General features: G+C 48.0%; 1 protein-coding gene across 3 annotated transcripts in view; it reads left to right on the forward strand.

The window, feature by feature from the left end:
• phip (pleckstrin homology domain interacting protein) overlaps positions 1 to 16,644 on the forward strand; it is a 323,766-nt gene that overhangs the window by 123,789 nt on the left and 183,333 nt on the right. For all 3 annotated transcript variants that reach the window (XM_072499823.1, XM_072499824.1, XM_072499825.1), the window contains exon 8: positions 3,500 to 3,721. In XM_072499823.1, the coding sequence (XP_072355924.1) occupies positions 3,500 to 3,721 (222 nt within the window). The remainder of the gene's footprint in view (positions 1 to 3,499; positions 3,722 to 16,644) is intronic.

Raw genomic sequence — 16,644 nt, forward strand, 5'->3', positions numbered from 1 at the left:
AGCAGGGACGATAGTGAAGTTTAAGGGGCATCGTGACAAATACATGAATAGCATGGGACTAGAGGGATACGGACCACGGAAGTGTAGAAGATTTTAGCTTAGACTGCAGCATGGTCGGCGCAAGCTTGGAGGGCCGAAGGGCCTGTTCCTGTGCTGTACTTTTCTTTGTTCTTTGTATACCGGGAAGCTTTTAATGGCCTCGTCACTTGGTGACGCAACAAGACCGTTTAATCTCGCGGGACATCGCGATCTGGATCTTGCCCTCGTTGGGCGAGATATTTAAGTGAGCCATTAAGCTCATTTAAATATATATTCGCTGGATTCCCCCAGGGCCTGGAAAGGAATGGTCTCGCCAGGGAGACCGCTCCATGGCGCTGTTTTGCACTGGTGTCCACAAACATGGACTAGGCGTGATGGCACCGGGGGCGGGTCTCCCAGGCCATCAGAGACCCCCTGGGTGATCATGCTCTGGGCAAGATGGTACCCTCACACCCCTGCTGACACCTTGGCATCTTGGTACTGCTAGCCTGGCATCATGGCAGTGCCACCCAGGTACCCTGGCAGTGCCACTCAAGGTGCATGGGTGCCAGGTTGCCCATGCCAAGGATCAGGCCCAGGGGTGCCTTGCCCTCAGCTCGCCAGTGCAGGAAATGATGCAAGTGCGGCCTCACCGGGCGTTCTTTGCCAAGGCTCACAAAACCAGCAAAGTGCCGTTAAATAGCGATGCCGTTCTCGGCACTTCCAGTGGTGAGTAACACCCTGCTAAATGTGTCCAAAATGGGACTCTGTTTCTGACCCGTTAATTTGCGCCAGGGATAAATCAGGAAACAGTTATTTGGTGACACCAAGGTTAGATTTGAAAAATTAGAAACTTTGTCGGAGAAGGGAACATACTAAGGAGGTATCTAATTCCACAGTCTTGAGGTCCTAGGAAAGAATGAGAGTCGTAACACCACGTTAGTTTTTGAGACGAACATATGATGGGACAGAAAGGAGAAAAACTTAGATGTTCAAATTGATATTGATGTTTCATTATGAATAAATACAAATAATGAAGGCATAGAATTCAAAAGCAAGGAAGTTATGCTGAACCTTTAAGTCACTGGTTAGATCTCAGCTAGAGCATTGTCTTTAATTCTGGGCACCACACTTTAGGGAGTAATTTACCAGAATGGAACCAGGTTAAGGGACTTCAGTCATGTGAAGACACTGGAGAAGCTGGGCTTGTGCTCCTTGGAACAGAGAAGGTGGAGAGGAGATTCATTAATAGAGGTTGTCAAAATTATATGAGGTTTTAATATCAAGTAGATAGGGAGAATCTGCTCTCACTGTTAGAAGAGCTGGTAATCCACAGGTATAAGATCATTTTCAAAAGAATCCAGAGCAGACGTTATGAGAAATTGTTTAACATCGTGAGTAGTCATCAACTGGAATGCACTGCCTGAAAGTCTTGCAAGCAGATCCATAGTAGTTTTCAAAAGGAAATTGGATCCTTGAAATGGAGAAATTTGTCACTATTTTGTCACTTGCTGTGCTGTTGTGAAGATGGCAAGTAACCTGATGTGTGTTAAATGCATCTTTCCAGGGAGGTATGGTGGCATAGCGGTTAGCCCTGCTGCATCATGGCACTGAGGACGCGGGTTCGATCCCGGCCCCCTGGTCACTGTCTGTTAGGAGTTTGCACATTTTCCCCGTGTCTATGTGGGGTTCACCTCCACAACTCAAAGATGTGCAGAGTAGGTGAATTGACCATGCTAGATTGCCCTTTAATTGTGGGGGGAAAAAAGAATTGGAGACTCTAAATTTATTTTTAAAAATGCATCTTTCTTACAGGTTTACGGAGCTGAGGAAATGTATAGTTTCTTTGTGCCTTTAAATAAAAATGTTACTATTCAGAGGAGCTATTTAAATAATAGTGTGAGATGGGGTGGGGAAGCACAGCCCATTTCTTGATTTTGCCAATTTCCCTGTATTTTACATTTGCTAAGTCTGGAAGTGTGGAACCATATTGTACCGCTCAAGCTTGCCTGTTCTTCGCCTTTGTTCTTCTAATACTGGTTACTCCTTACCGCCATTCTGTTAAATAGTTGCTTGTTTTAGCATTGGATCCCCTCCGGCTGAGCTCGCTGACACAGTTTCTCCATCCTGCCCTTGGCTTTCCCACTGACGGAGACCTTCTCCTCAAGAACGCTTCTGTTTGGCAGTGACTTTGCCATCACCAGTCTCCTCGGACCCTGCTGTAACCCTTCATTTATGCACTTGGTTCTGCCTGTTAGGCTCCTCCTTTTGGTATTCTGTGTTTTTTTTCTTTGCAAAGGACCGAAATATCTCCTTGATCACGAGGAGCTCGACCAAAATCTAAATTGACCCAACTTTCCCTTATCTCAAGAGAGTTTGAAGGTTTAAAAATAACAAATAAGCGCAATCTTAATCGCACATCTTAATTTACAGCCCAAAGTTTCCTGAGCCCACAGCATCCCTGAATTCCTCGAAGATCTGTCTACGCCTCCTGCATTTAGCATTTGGTGCTGTCAGGTCAATTAATGTTGTTAGCAATCACATAAAGTTGCAAATGTTAGGCATAATGACAGTTGTATTATAACTAGACCGTGTGTGACTGATAAACATCCATGCCAAATTGAACATTTAATTGGCTGTCTTCTCAGATTTTAGGATTTCCAAATAAATATAATTTGTCTTGATTTTGAGGAGTCTGATTGACCAAACTATCAGGGAATCACATTTTATTGAAGATTAAATGGTTTGATTTATTTTCTGGCACAATGTGGTTCTACCAGCAGAGCAACAGCTCTTGTGGCCAGTGTGTTAGATTGCTCTTATTCCAGGAATGACAAACAAAATGGCTGCACATTCTGAGGAGAAGGTCTTTGGGGAATTGCTTGTACTATTAGAAGTAAAATTAGTCAATGTTCCCAGTTTGGAAATTACTTTGTACTCTACAAAAGTACAGGTGATGATTTCTACACTTACGGTCGACAGTAAAAATAGCCTGTGTTTATTAAGGGCCTACAATATAATAAAATGTCCCAAGGCACTTCACCGGGCTACATGTAGAGGGCAGATGGTCAAAGAAGAAGGTTTTAAGGAGGATGAAGAGGTAGAGAGATTGAAAGGCTTGGGCAAGAAATTTCAGAGCTTAGGGCCCAGGCAGTTGGAAGGTACAGCTGACAATCAAACCTGGATCCTCAAGAGGCTGGAATGAGATGAGCGCAGAGAGTTCATCGGGCTGGAGGAGATGACAGTGCTGGGGTGGCGCTGGGGAAAGGGATGTGGGAGACCATGCAGGGAAATTAAGGATGAGTATTTATCAAGGAATTGCTTAACAATGTGTGTATGTGTATATAATATATTATCCATGCTATTGTGATACAAAGCACCAATGTGCGTCGACAAGGTGAATGGGAAAACTTGTGAATAAATCTGTCTGATAGCGCCTGTTAAGCTATAAATTGACATTCTTTAAAAATTAAATGTACAGGGATCTGATGATTGTCTGGTGAAGATCTGGACAACAGATGACGGCAGACTACTGGCAACATTGCGAGGACATTCTGCTGAAATCTCGGATATGACAGTAAATTATGAAAATACCATGATTGCTGCAGGCAGCTGTGATAAAATCATTCGGGTTTGGTGCCTTCGAACATGTGCGCCGTTGGCAGTTCTGCAGGGTCACACTGCATCCATCACATCCGTGCAGGTAAAGTAAACCCTTAATTGTTTAATAATTAACCACAGCCAACTTCTGCCATTAATGTCGGTTTTCGGGGATTAACTTTTTTCCCCCTTAAAATGCAATAATCGTGCGACTCGGGGGTGAAATAATAACCAGACAGGTATGAAATGCGGGTTGGAAAGCCTGAGAGAAAAAGTAGAGCGAGGACAGGAGTCCCAGCAAATCAGTCCCTGTTAACAACAAAGAGAAGACACATGAGCTAACCAGATATCAGTACAATTAAGGTGGCAACCAGAAATTATGACCCCAAAGTTGGCACATAAATACATAGCAATGGAGGTGACAACAATATCAATGAAAAATGTGATTACAACCAAGATTAGCTGAGATTGAAGTTTTGAATCGTGAGTTCCATTATGATTGATTTTTTTTTTTTAAATAGGCTTGGCATTTATTCATTCTGTGTTGGGGGCGTCACTGGCAACGCCACTAGTTAGGCCCATCCCTAATTACCCTTCAGCATTCGGGCATTAATAATGTTGAATAAATGAGGCTGACTTTTGTGCACTGTTATAAATGAGGTCAGAACGTTGTCAGAAGTCGTGCAAGCCATGCCATGAATTACTGACACTGGATATAAAGGTAGGAATGTTAATCACCTTCAATCTCTGGTGATGCTGGGAGCCTGAGTCTGTCCAGGAGGCAACGTGCTAATAGTACTCAATTTCACTAGTAGTTTGGATTAGAAAATTGCATTTGGGTTAAATTTAAAGCAATGCCGACAAATCAATGGAAGTGTCAGAATGATGGACAAAAATTCTTTCAACCTTTGGAAAACCTAAAAATAACATTTCAATTGATTAGCATCGCTTGTCAAATTTGAAGTGATAAGAAGTGATGCAAGAAAAGAAAGGAAAGCTAACCCAAAACATAGTCATGACTTGTGTTTTAGAACTAGCTGCACCTGTATCCAAGCTGCTTCAGTACAGTGGCATCTGGCCACTGGCATCTACCTCCTGGCATCTACCTGGCAAAGTGAAAAATTAGCCTGGTTTATATTGTCCACAAAACGCAGGACAAATCCAATCTGACATTACTGGATTTGGATTTGTTTTATTGTCACATGTACCGAGGTACAGTGAAAAGTATTGTTCTGCGTACATCCAGGCAGATCATTCCATACATGAAAAAAAAGTAGGACATACATAAATACACAATGTAAATACATAGACACAGGCAATGGGTGAGCATATGGAGTGCAGTATTACTCAGTAGAGAAGGTGTGTGAAAAGATCAGATCAGTCCACTAGAGAGTCATTCAGGAGTCTGGTAACAGCGGGGAAGAAGCTGTTTTTGAACCTGTCAGTGTGTGTTCTCAGACTTTTGTATCTCCTGTCTGATAGAAAAAGTTGGAAGAATGAATAAGTGGAAGGAGTCTTTGGTTATTTCCAATGCGAGGTGTAGACAGAATCAGTGGATGGTTAGCGTGATAGACAAGGCTGTGTTCATTTTCTTATGGTCTTGGGCCGAGCAGTTGCCATACCAGGCTGTGAAGCAGCCAGATAGGATGCTTTCTATGGTGTATCTAAAAACTGTTAAGAGTCAATGTGGACTTGCCGAATTCCCTTTGTTTCCTGAGGAAGTATAGGTGCTTTCTTGGTCGTAGGGTTGACGTGGGTGGACCAGGATAGATTGTTGGTGATATGCACACCTAGGAATTTAAAGCTGTCAACCATCTTCACCTCGGCACCATTGATGCAGACAGGGGTGTGTACAGTACTTTGCTCCCTGAAGTCAATAACCAGCTCTTTAGTTTTGCTGATATTGAGGGAGAGATTGTACGCTGTACGCTGACTGATCGTTGTTTGAGATCCGACCCACTATGGTTGTGTCATCACTAAACCTGTAGATGGAGTTGGAGCCACATTTTGCTACACAGCCGTGTGTGAATAGGGAGTATAGTAGGGGGCTAAGTATGCAGTTTGTGGGGCCCCGGTATGGACTATTGTGGAGAAGGTGTTGTTTATTCTTACTGATTGTGGTCTACGGGTCAGGAAGTCGAGGATCCCATTTCACAGTGAGGAGCCAAGTCCTTGGTTTTGGAGTTTTGATATGAATTTGGCTGGGTTTATGATGTTGAAGGCGGGCTTAGTCATTGAATAGGAGTGTGAGGTAGGAGTCCTTGTTGTCGAGATGCTCGAGGGATGAATGTCGGTTCAGGGAAATGGCGTCTGCTGTGGACCAGTTGTGGCGGTATGCGAATTGCAGTGGATCAAGGCATTCTGGGAGTATGGAGTTGATGTGCCTCATGACCAACCTCTCGAAGCACTTCATTGTGATCGATGCCAAGGCCACTGGACGATAGACGTTGAGGCACATTGCCTGGTTCTTCTTTGGCACCTGTATGATGGTGGTTTCTTGAAGCAGCTGGGGACCTCGGAATGGAGTAGGGAGAGGTTGAAAATTTCCATGAACACATCTGCCAGTTGGTCTGCGCAGGATCTGAGTGCACGACCAGGGACCCCATCAGGATCTGTCGCTTTCTGAGGGCTCACTTTCAGGAAGGCCGATTTGACTTTGGAAGCTGTGAAGGTAGGTAGGTATAGGTGTCGCCCAGTGGTAGAATTGTAGGTTTGGGAGGCCTAGCCCTCCCCTTGATTTTGTTTTTTGTAAGACCTTCTTTGGGATCCGAGCATTTCCCCCCCCATACGAACGCCATGATTAATTTGTCTACTGCTTTGAAAAAGGCCTTGGGGATGTAGATTGGGATGGATCTGAATGAAGAGGTACTTGGGGAGCACGTTCATTTTGATAGTCTGGACTCTCCCCGCGAGGGAGAGTGGGAGTGTGTTCCATCTTTGCAGGTCCTATTTTACTTCCTCTGTCAGACTGGTGAGGTTCCATTTGTGGATCCCTTTCCAGTCATGGGCTGTTTGGATCCACAGAATTTGTGTCGGGCTTGTTTAAACGGCAGTCCCGTTAGTGCTGCCCCACCTACTTGTGGGTGTGCCGGGGAAGATCTCGCTTTTGCTCATGTTGAGTTTGTAGCCTGAGAAGGCGCCAAACTCTTTCAGGAGCGCGATGATTCCGTCCATGCTGCTTTGTGGGTCTGAAATGTGAAGGAGCAGGTCATCTGCATAGAGTGAGACTCTGTGCTCTCTGCCGCCCCTTTTGAATGCCCCTTCAGCTTTTTGCTGCTCTGAGCGCAATTGCTAGTGGCTCGATCGCTAGAGCGAACAGCAGCGGGGACAGTGGGCATCCTTGTCTGGTGCTCCTCTGCAGCTGGAAGTATTGGGAGTTGGTTTATGTTTGTCCGTACGCTCGCCATGGGAGCGTTGTATAGTTGTTTAACCCAGGACGTAAACCCTGTTCCAAGCCCGAACCGCTCCAGTACCTCTGAGGTATTTCCATTCAACTCTGTCGAAGGCCTTTTCTGCGTCTAGGGAGACGATCACCTCTGGTGTTCTCTTCCCGGATGGGATCATTATTACGTTCAGCAGACGCCTAATGTTGGAGGTAAGCTGCCTACCTTTGACAAAACCCGTCTGGTTCTCTGCGACCACCTCTGGCACGCAGTCCTCTAGCCTTTTGGCTAGAATCTTGGCCAGTATTTTGGCATCTGCGCGGATGAGCAGTGAGATGGGTCTGTATGACCCAGATTCCGTTGTGTCTTTATCTTTCTTAGGTATCAGCGAGATTGAGGCCTGTGCTAGCGAGTCTGTGAACATCTCCCGCAGGTGCGGGACCAGTGCTGTCACAGAATTTTTGTAGAAGTCCGCCAGTAACCCGTCGGGTCCCGACGCCTTCCCCATCTGCATGGAGCTAATGCTGTCCATGATCTCTCCCAGTGCTAGTGGTGCTTCCAGGCCACGTTTCTGCCCTCCTCCATGACTGGTATGTCCAGTCCATCCAGGAACCGTTTCTTCCCGGACTCCCCCATTGGGGGCTCTGAGGTGTACAGCCCTTGGTAAAAGGCCCTGAATGCCTTGTCGATCTTTTCTGGCTCTGTTTCTAACGTGCCTCTAGTATCCCTGATTAGTGAAATTTCTCTGGTGGCTGCCTGCTTTCTCAGTTGGTGTGCCAGCAGGCAACTGGCTTTGTCTCCGTGTTCGTATAGGGTCCCACGTGCCTGGCGGAGTTGAAGCACTGCTTTCCTGGTGGAGAGCAGATTAAAGTTCCTTTGTAACTCTTGCCTCTCCGCCAGGAGCTCTACGGTCGGGGCCTCAGAGTGTTTATGCCTGGGGCAGCACGGTGGCACAGTGGGTTAGCCCTGTTGCCTCACGGCGCTGAGGTCTCAGGTTCGAATCCCGGCTCTGTGTCACTGTCCGTGTGGAGTTTGCACATTCTCCCCGTGTTTGCGTGGGTTTCGCCCCCACAACACAAAGATGTGCAGGGTAGGTAGATTGGCCACGCGAAATTGCCCCTTAATTGGAAAAAATGAATTGGGAACTCTAAATTTATTTATTTTTAAATTTTAAATTACGGTCTACCTCCAGTATGGAGTCGACCGGCTGTTGCCTAGCCGCCCTTTCCTCCCTATCTCTTTGTGCTTTGAAAGCGATGATTTCCCTTCTTAGTACGGCCTTTAGCGCTTCCCAGAACGTGGAGGGTGAGACCTCCCCGTTCTGGTTGTTCTCCGTGTACTCTGCTATGGCCCGCGATATCTTTTCGTTGAAGGCCTTGTCAGCTAGTAGGGCAACGTCCAACCTCTGTGTGTCTCCAGTCTCACACCATGTAGTGTGGAGCGTGGTCTGATGTCACAATTGCGGAGTATTCCACTTTGTCTAACCCGGAAGCACCATTTTCCCCACCACAAAGAAGTCAATTCTGGTGTATATGTTGTGGACTGGGGAGAAGAAGGAAAACTCCTTCTCCCCGGGTAGGTGAACCTCCAGGGGTCAACCGCTCCCATCTGTTCCATAAAGTGACTGAATTCCCTTGCCATGCTTGAGGTTTTCCCTGTCTTGGGGTTTGGGTCGTTGGGTCGTGTACACAGTTGAAGTCGTACCCCCCCCCCCCCCCCCCCCCGTTTTCCCGCACCCCCCCCCCCATGATTTGCCGGCGCATCGCTCTGTCAGGGATTTCTGCCATGGTCTTCTTGATGAAGCTCGTGTCGTCCCGTTGGGCGCGTACACGTTAACTAGTACTTCCGGTGCCCCATCCAGGGTCCCGCTAACCATGACATACCATCCCCCTGGGTCCGTAACCGTCTTTGTCGCCCTAAACATCGTCCATTTGCTGATCAGTATTGCCACACCCCCGGCCCTCGCCCCATAACAGGAATGGTAAGTTTGTCCCACCCAGCCCTTTCTTACCCGCAGTCGGTCCTGCCCTCTCAGGTGTGTCTCTTGGAGGAAGATTATGTCTGCCTTCATGTTTCTTAGGTGGGTGAGGACTCTGGATCTTTTCACTGGGCTGTTGAGTCCCCTTACGCTCCAGGTGACTATCCTGGTGGGGGGGCTTCTGACCCCCCCCCCCCCCCCCCCCTGCTCCTGGGGGATTAACTATATTTACCTGGTGGACGTGCCCCTGCCCACCGGGGTTCCCCTTTGTTAGGGGACCGTCCAGGATGGCCGCTGTCACTGCTCTCGCCATGCGGTCGGGCCCCTGCGCTCCGTGGATTCCCTTCATCCAGGGGGCCCCCGGCATGGCCGCCCACTGTGCGACCGCCACGCGGGTAGCCCCCTGCACTCTGGAGTCTCCCTTCGCCAAGAGACTGGGTGGATGCCTGCAGCGATTCCTTGTTCCGAGCCCTTGGTTGTGGCACTTTGTAGCCCTATTGCTGTTCCTTTTCTGTTCCTGTTTGTCCCTCCGTCCCGGTGTCCCCCCCCATCTGGTCCCTCCTTTCCTATGCCCCACCCCCCCTTCTCCTCCCCTCCCGTATATCCCTTATTTGTCCCTCTTTCCCTGCTCCTATCCCCGTTTGCTCTCCCGCCTCTGTTGAGTGGTTCCCCCCCCACTGCCTGGGGCCGTCCCCCCTGTTGGGGGCGCGTTACGGCCCTGCTTTGTTGCATGTCCCCGGTGCTAGCTTTCTTGCTAGTGCGGTGAACCCCCTCTCGGGAGTTACTGTCTCGCTTTTCCCTTGCCTAGCCTCTACATTTTTCTGCCCGCTCTTCCCCCATCCCACCCTGCGCTCCCCTCGCTTTCTCTCCCTTCTCCGCTACTCTCGTTCCCACATGCTGGGGCCTGGTCTCCCACCTGTGGCGGTCCCTCGGGTATTGGTTTGCTTTTTGTTCAGGGTGCGCTCGCCATGGTGGGGGCGGGGGGGGCCTGGCGTTGCCTCATCCCTCCACCCCCCCCCCCCCTCCCCTCGCCAGGGGTCCCGTTTTTCTACCCTCGTTGTTGGTTTTCCAGCCCGTGTTCCTCGATAAACTTGTTTGCTTCAGCGGGGGCTGTGAAGAAATACTCTCTTTCTTGGTATGTGACCCAGAGTTTCGCTGGGTACAGCATACGAAAACGCACATTGTTCTTGTGAAGAGCTGCTTTCGCTCTATTGAATTTGGCCCGTCTCCTGGCCAGGTCTGCCCCAATGTCCTCGTAAACTCTAATGGAGTGTGCTTCCCATTTGCAAGTTCTGTTTTGCCTGGCCCAGCGCAGGATTGTTTCCCTGTCTTGGTACCGGTGCGGTTTAGCTATAACTGTATTCGGGTAGTACCCGCCCTGGGCTTCGGGTGCAGCGACCGGTGTGCTCTGTCCATTTCTGGTGGTTTGGGGAAAGTTTCCGTCCCCACTAAGTTGCCCAGCATCTCGGCCACGTAGGCCGTGGAATTTTTACCCTCGATCCCCTCTGGTAGGCCCACTATCCTGACATTTTGTCGTCTTGAGTGGTTTTCCTGGTCGTCCATCCTGCCTTTCAGGCTCCCCTGCGTTGTGCCCAGTCTCGCCACCTCAGGGCCGTGATCCGGTCGCTCATGTCAGTCGCGGCTTTTTCCTGCTCCTTAATGGTCGCCTCTTGGGTTTCCAGTTTCTCCTCTGCTCTGCATCTCCGCCAGGGCCTTGGCCATTGCTGCCTGTACTGCAGCCTCCACATCTGCTCTGGTCCCTGCCTTGTTTTCCTGCTGGTGTTCCCTCAGTGCCTCGGCAAAGGCTGCCTTCCAGTTCCAGTTCCCCTCTGGCCCAGGGGGGAAATACTCCTGTCTGACCAGTTCCTTTTGTTGCGGCGAGGCTTCCATTCCCTCGCTTCGTGTGCCGATTAGCCCGTCCGAACGGGCTCGCGTATTGCCCCGTTTGCTTTTGGTGGCCTTTCTCCCTCTGCTTTGGCTCCCTTCTGGCATTTTTTCCCCCCTTTTCATTTCCCCTCCCCTCCCCCTTTTTTTCTCTTTTTTTCTACACCCCCCCCCCTTCTAAAAAGACTCTTTTCAGGTAAGTTTGGGTTTTTTTTTAAATGTGGAAAAAGAGGAGGGATTTTCTGTCCCTTTAACAGTTTTCTTTTCCCCCCAAAAAGAGGAAGTTCTTTTCTTTTTCTCCTCACTCACCCAGAGTCAAGAGAGAGAGAGGCTTCTGGTCGGGCCGGGAGTCCCCTTTTGTTCCGTCACCTGCCTCGTGGTGGTTGCCGCGGGGGGGGGGGGTGGTCGGTCCTTGTTTCTGGCTCGGTCCCCGCTTTGGCTTGGGCTGCCGCTCCTCCAGCCCCGCATTCTGTTGCCCTATGCCGCGCATTGAGGGGGGGGGGGCGCGCTTCTCCTCGGCCGCCCACGTTCTGCTGTGCGGGGGAGGGGGGAGGTGGCGGTGCAGGCCCGGACTCCGATGCGCTAGCTCCGTGCTCCGATGCACTAGCTCCGTTAAGGGGTGGGGGCTCGACTCTCGCCGGCCGCTTCCAAGTCTCCGGCCCCGGTTCCTCTCACACACTTTCCCCTCCTTTCCTTCCACGGGCCACAGCTTACCGGTCCGGTCCCTTGCGGCGTCTTCTCTTTTTCTCCTCTCGTACCTCCGGTAAGCGCTGCGTGGGTCCTTTCTTTTTGTTCCCCTCCTCTCCGTTTTTTTTGTGCACAAAAATAAAAACCCACAAGGATTAGGAGAAAGAAAAAAAAACTACGGCCAAAACAAGAGAAACCCCCCCCACCCCCCCAGAGAACCTAGTTCTGTGGCGGGAGCTGCCCCGTGCACGTCTTCCCCTACAGAGCCCGACCGGAAGTCACTTCGACACATTTGTTGATGAAGTCTGTGACGGTGGTGGCATACTTGTTTAGGTTGGTCGCTGAGTTCTTGAATATGGACCAGTCCACTGACTCCAAGTAGTCACGTAGGAGCTCTTCTGTTGCCTTGGACCAGCATTGCTTGACCTTCTTAACTGGACTCTCCACTTAAGTTTCTGCTTGTATGCCGGGAGAACGAGCACCAACTTATGGTTCGATTTTCCGAAGTGCGGTCGGGGGATCGATTGGTAGGCGCCCTTGATGTTTGTGTAGCAGTGGTCGAGAATGTTGGCGGGTGGGACAGGAGATGTTTTGGTGGAATTTTGCCAGTACACTTTTGAGGTTCGCCTGGTTGAATTCCCCAGGCACGATGAATAAGGCCTCCGGGTATTCTGTTTCATTGTTATTTATAGCGGTGTACAATTCATCAAGCATCTTCTTCACTTCCACCTGGGGTGGGATGTAAACCGATGTGATAATGGCAGAAGTAAACTCCTGTGGAAGGTAGTATGTGTGGCACTTCACAGTCAGGTGTTCTATGGGAGCAGTGCGTCACCAGGATCGCCACATGTGAGCACCAGGAGGAGTTGATGAGGAGGCAATCCCCTCCACTCTTCGCTTTGCCCGATGATACTGTGGGGTGTTGAGAAGCCATCAGGTTGTATGGCACAGTTCGGTGAGGCAGGGGTGAACCATGTCTCTGTGAAACAGAGCACACAGACTCTTACTTCCCTCTTAGAGGTAAGTCACACTATATATTAATGATTTGGATGAGGGAACAAAATGTAACGTCTCAAAGTTTGCAGATGATAGCAAGTTGGATGGGAGGGTGATCTGTGATGAGGATGCAGCGATCCTGCAGCATGATCTGGACAGGTTGGGCGAATGGGCAAATCAATGGCAGAAGCATTATAATTTGGATAAGTGTGAGGTTATTCACTTTGGAAGCAAAAGCAGGAAGGCAGATTACTACCTGAATGGTTGTAAATTGGGAGAGGTGAGTGTGCAGCGGGACTTGGGTGTCCTTGTGCACCAGTCGCTGAAGGTAAGCATTCAGGTGCAGCAGGCGGTAAAGAAGGCTAATGGTATGTTGGCCTTCATTGCGAGAGGTTTTGAGTACAGGAACAGAAATGTGTTGCAATTATACAGGGCCTTGGTGAGGCCACACCTGGAATATTGTGTGCAGTATTTGGCCTCCTTTTCTGAGGAAGGATGTTGTTGCTCTCGAGGGAGTGCAGCGCAGGTTTACCAGACTGATTCCAGGGATGGTGGGACTGTCATATGAGGAAAGATTGACGAGGTTAGGATTGTTCTCGCTGGAGTTCAGAAGAATGAGGGAGGATCTCATAGAGTCATAGAGACTTATAAAATTCTAACAGGACTTGACAGGATAGATGCAGGGAAGATGTTCCCGATGGTGGGTGTGTCCAGAACCAGGGGTCACAGTCTGAGGATTCAGGGTAAACCATTTCGGACAGAGATGAGACATTTCAAAGAGTTGTTATCCTGTGGAATTCATTACCACAGGAAGTAGTTGATGCGAAAGCATTGAATGTATACAAGAGGCGGCTAGATATAGCACTTGGGGCGAATGGGATCAAAGGTTATGGAGAGAAAGCAGGATTAGGCTATTGAGTTGGATGATCAGCCATGATCGTGATAAACGGCGGAGCAGGCTCGAAGGGCAAAGGTGGCCTCCTCCTGCTCCTATCTTCTATGTATCTACGTAGTGTTATGCTCTGCCATCAGTTACTGCCCCATCAGTTTATTCTCAGTTATCAGCATAGTAACGGAAAGTGTCATCGATAGTGCTATCAAGTGGCATTTAGCGATAATATGCTCACTGAAGTTTACTTTTGGTTCTTCAGGTTTCAGACCTAATTCCTTGGTTGAAACATTTGACTGAGTGCGGCACCAAGAAGCCATAGCAGAACTGAAATTGGTATGAACTGGGAAGAAACAATAATAGTCAGGTTTGGGCCAATAATTGTTAGCTAACAGTCAAACCTCTAGTGCCAGCTAACGACTATTTCCAACAATAGAAAATCTAACCATCTCCCTTTGACATTCAATGAACATTATCATCACCAATTCCCCCGTCATCAACATCCTGGGAGAATTACCATTAACCAGAAATGTAACTGGACCATCTACATAAATACTGTGGCTACATTAAAGGCTGAGTATTCTGCAGTGAGTGATTCAGGACCGACTTGCCAAAACCTTTCCGCCATCTGTCTGATACAAGTCAGGAATGTGATGGAATACTCTTCCACTTGCCTGTGGAGTGGAGCTGCAATAATACTCCAGAAACTTGATACTATACAGGATGAAGCACTTGGCAGTAGTGCATACCATCCATAAGATGCGCTGCAGGAAATCATCAAGGCTCCTTCGATAGCACCTCTCTGATCCATGACCTCTACCACCTAGGAGCCTGCGCGTTGGAACAATACCACCTTCAAGTTCCTCTCCAAGACACACACCATCCTGACTTAGAATATCATGATTCTTCCCTTGTCACAGCTAGTTCCTGCCTGACAACAGTAATGTCAACGCGTGCACTGCAGCAATTTAACCTTCTTAGGGGAAATTATGGCTAGGAAATAAATGCTTGTACTGGCATTTTCTCAGGCGCCCACAAGCCATGAACAAGTTGTTACAGGCAAATGAGAAGCCATCCAGAACCAAATTTTCTGTTTGCTGTGGAAGGTTGTGCTGTATGAGATGGTTGCAAGGAGGGTGGCACTGTTTTCCACTCTTGAGTGCCTTCCCATAGAGCAGCATGCTTTAAAGGAGAAGGAGGCAGATTGAAGTCTGCAGTTGACAATTGCTGGCATGTTAGCTGCAGGTGCCTTTGTAGCACATCATACAGCTGTCCATCTCTGTTCAGCTGGAGCTTATTGAGAGAATTTCCCATGGTCACTATCAGGTAAGTGTGATGGCATCTACAGGCATGCTTGTCGACATCTTCCATTATGCATTGCATGTGCCAGTTTACAGAATGTCGGAGACCTGAGAATGGGGCCTATGCCTTTAACTAGGATAATTCTTTGAATACTTAACCATCATAGATACCAGACTTAATTTTAGACCCATGTCCCAAATCATGGCTCTTAAAACTTTGCCGTGAAGAGCAACTTTTTAGTATATCAAGTGCAGGCTGACATTTTTAGCTCAGTGGGACTTGGATCCAAAATAAGAGTTTTGTCGGTGTTAAACAAAGCGTACTTAAGTGCATTATTTGTATTTGTTCGGATAAGTGCTGGGCATTACATGACGCTTTAAAAGCAAATTTTAATTATGTATACAGCTAAAAGACAGAACATTCCTCAAATACATTATTTCTAACAGCAATTTTGTTAATTTAGTGGGTGTTTTTCTTCGTCTGGGAGAAGCTGTTGGCTGCATTGGAGTGATTGCTAAGCAGCATTTTCCACTGATTAGACCAAATTTTGCAAGAGCTGCTTGACATTAATAGAAAACTGCAAATGTTTAGGCAGGATGCATTTCTTTTAGCAGATTTAATAAAAATGTTAATGTGCATCCTGTGTTCCTCCTGAAAAATAATTGCTATGAAACTCATAGAATTCCCAGATTTCCATGTATTTGAACCAGTAACGAGCATGCTCATATTTATTCAATTTGATTATGTTTGTTGTTTGCAGAGAAGGAATGTATTTTCAGAGTTAAAAGCAGGTTGTTCCACTTTATGTTAATGCACCTTCATTGTGGAATTGTTGAGACCAAGATTTATCCCCCAACATAAGAAGTTACTTTGTGATTCTATGAATGTGAAATCGTATAATCTGTGTAATCTCAATTACTTTCTGATTGATTCATATCAACCATTATTGGTCCTGCCATCTGAAACTTGATACCAGAACATTAAGTTGACAAGCTGTAAACGTTAAAAATAAATTTAGTCCAAACTGAGATCTAATAAAATAAAGGAGGAATTTTGAAATAGAAACGGAAGGGCCCAGGAGCATCTGCAGAGAAAGAGACAGTTAATGACTGATATTTACATCGGGGTGGCGGACAAAACCTGGAAATCACGTGGACGTGGAAGTCCTGCCGAATTTAACACCCAAGATCTCAATATCAATTCTTTATTTTTCTTCCCTTCTGGTGAAGCTGGGTAGATTGAAAGACCTCCCAGCTGCCTGGCAGGGATGCTGGCAGCAGAGTTCCATAGCCGGGGGCTGTTGGGGATGGTTGGACTGGTGAGTGGGATGGAGGGATAGCTCATAGGTTAAAGAAGGTGGTGGATGGACTAGCAATCGGTAGGGACGGAGTGAAATATTGAGGGTTGAGTTGGAGGGGTGGTGGGTGTCAGTCTTGGGACATGGGTTCTGGAGCAGTCAGCCAGTTGCAGCAGCAAGGAAGGGCTTGGTTGGTTGGTTGACGTTGGGGTGGGGGGGTGTTATGGACAGCACCTCTGCTCGTCCAGGCTCACAAGGAGTGTTGCGAAAAGCATTTCACTTCTGCAGTTAGTTGCCAAGCTTCCTGAGCCTTCGAAAAGCCAGCTGGTAAGCGTGAAGCTTAAATTAGGTTCCAAAGTGTCCTGTAGGAGCATGATTTAAATATCATAATGAAGGTAAAAGCAAATTACTGCGGATGCTAGAATCTGAAACAAAATCAAAACATACTGGACAATCACAGCAGGTCTGACGGCATTTGTTGAGAGAGAAGGGAGCTAACGCTTCGAGTCTGGGGTCTTGTCTCTGAAATGGGACACATGCATGCCATGCAACTAGTTGCCATAAAAATGCATAACCAAGTTCACACACAGCAGGTTGGGGTTTAATTCTG

This window comes from Scyliorhinus torazame, chromosome 4 (genome assembly GCF_047496885.1).
Source record: "Scyliorhinus torazame isolate Kashiwa2021f chromosome 4, sScyTor2.1, whole genome shotgun sequence".
Classification (NCBI taxonomy): domain Eukaryota; kingdom Metazoa; phylum Chordata; class Chondrichthyes; order Carcharhiniformes; family Scyliorhinidae; genus Scyliorhinus; species Scyliorhinus torazame.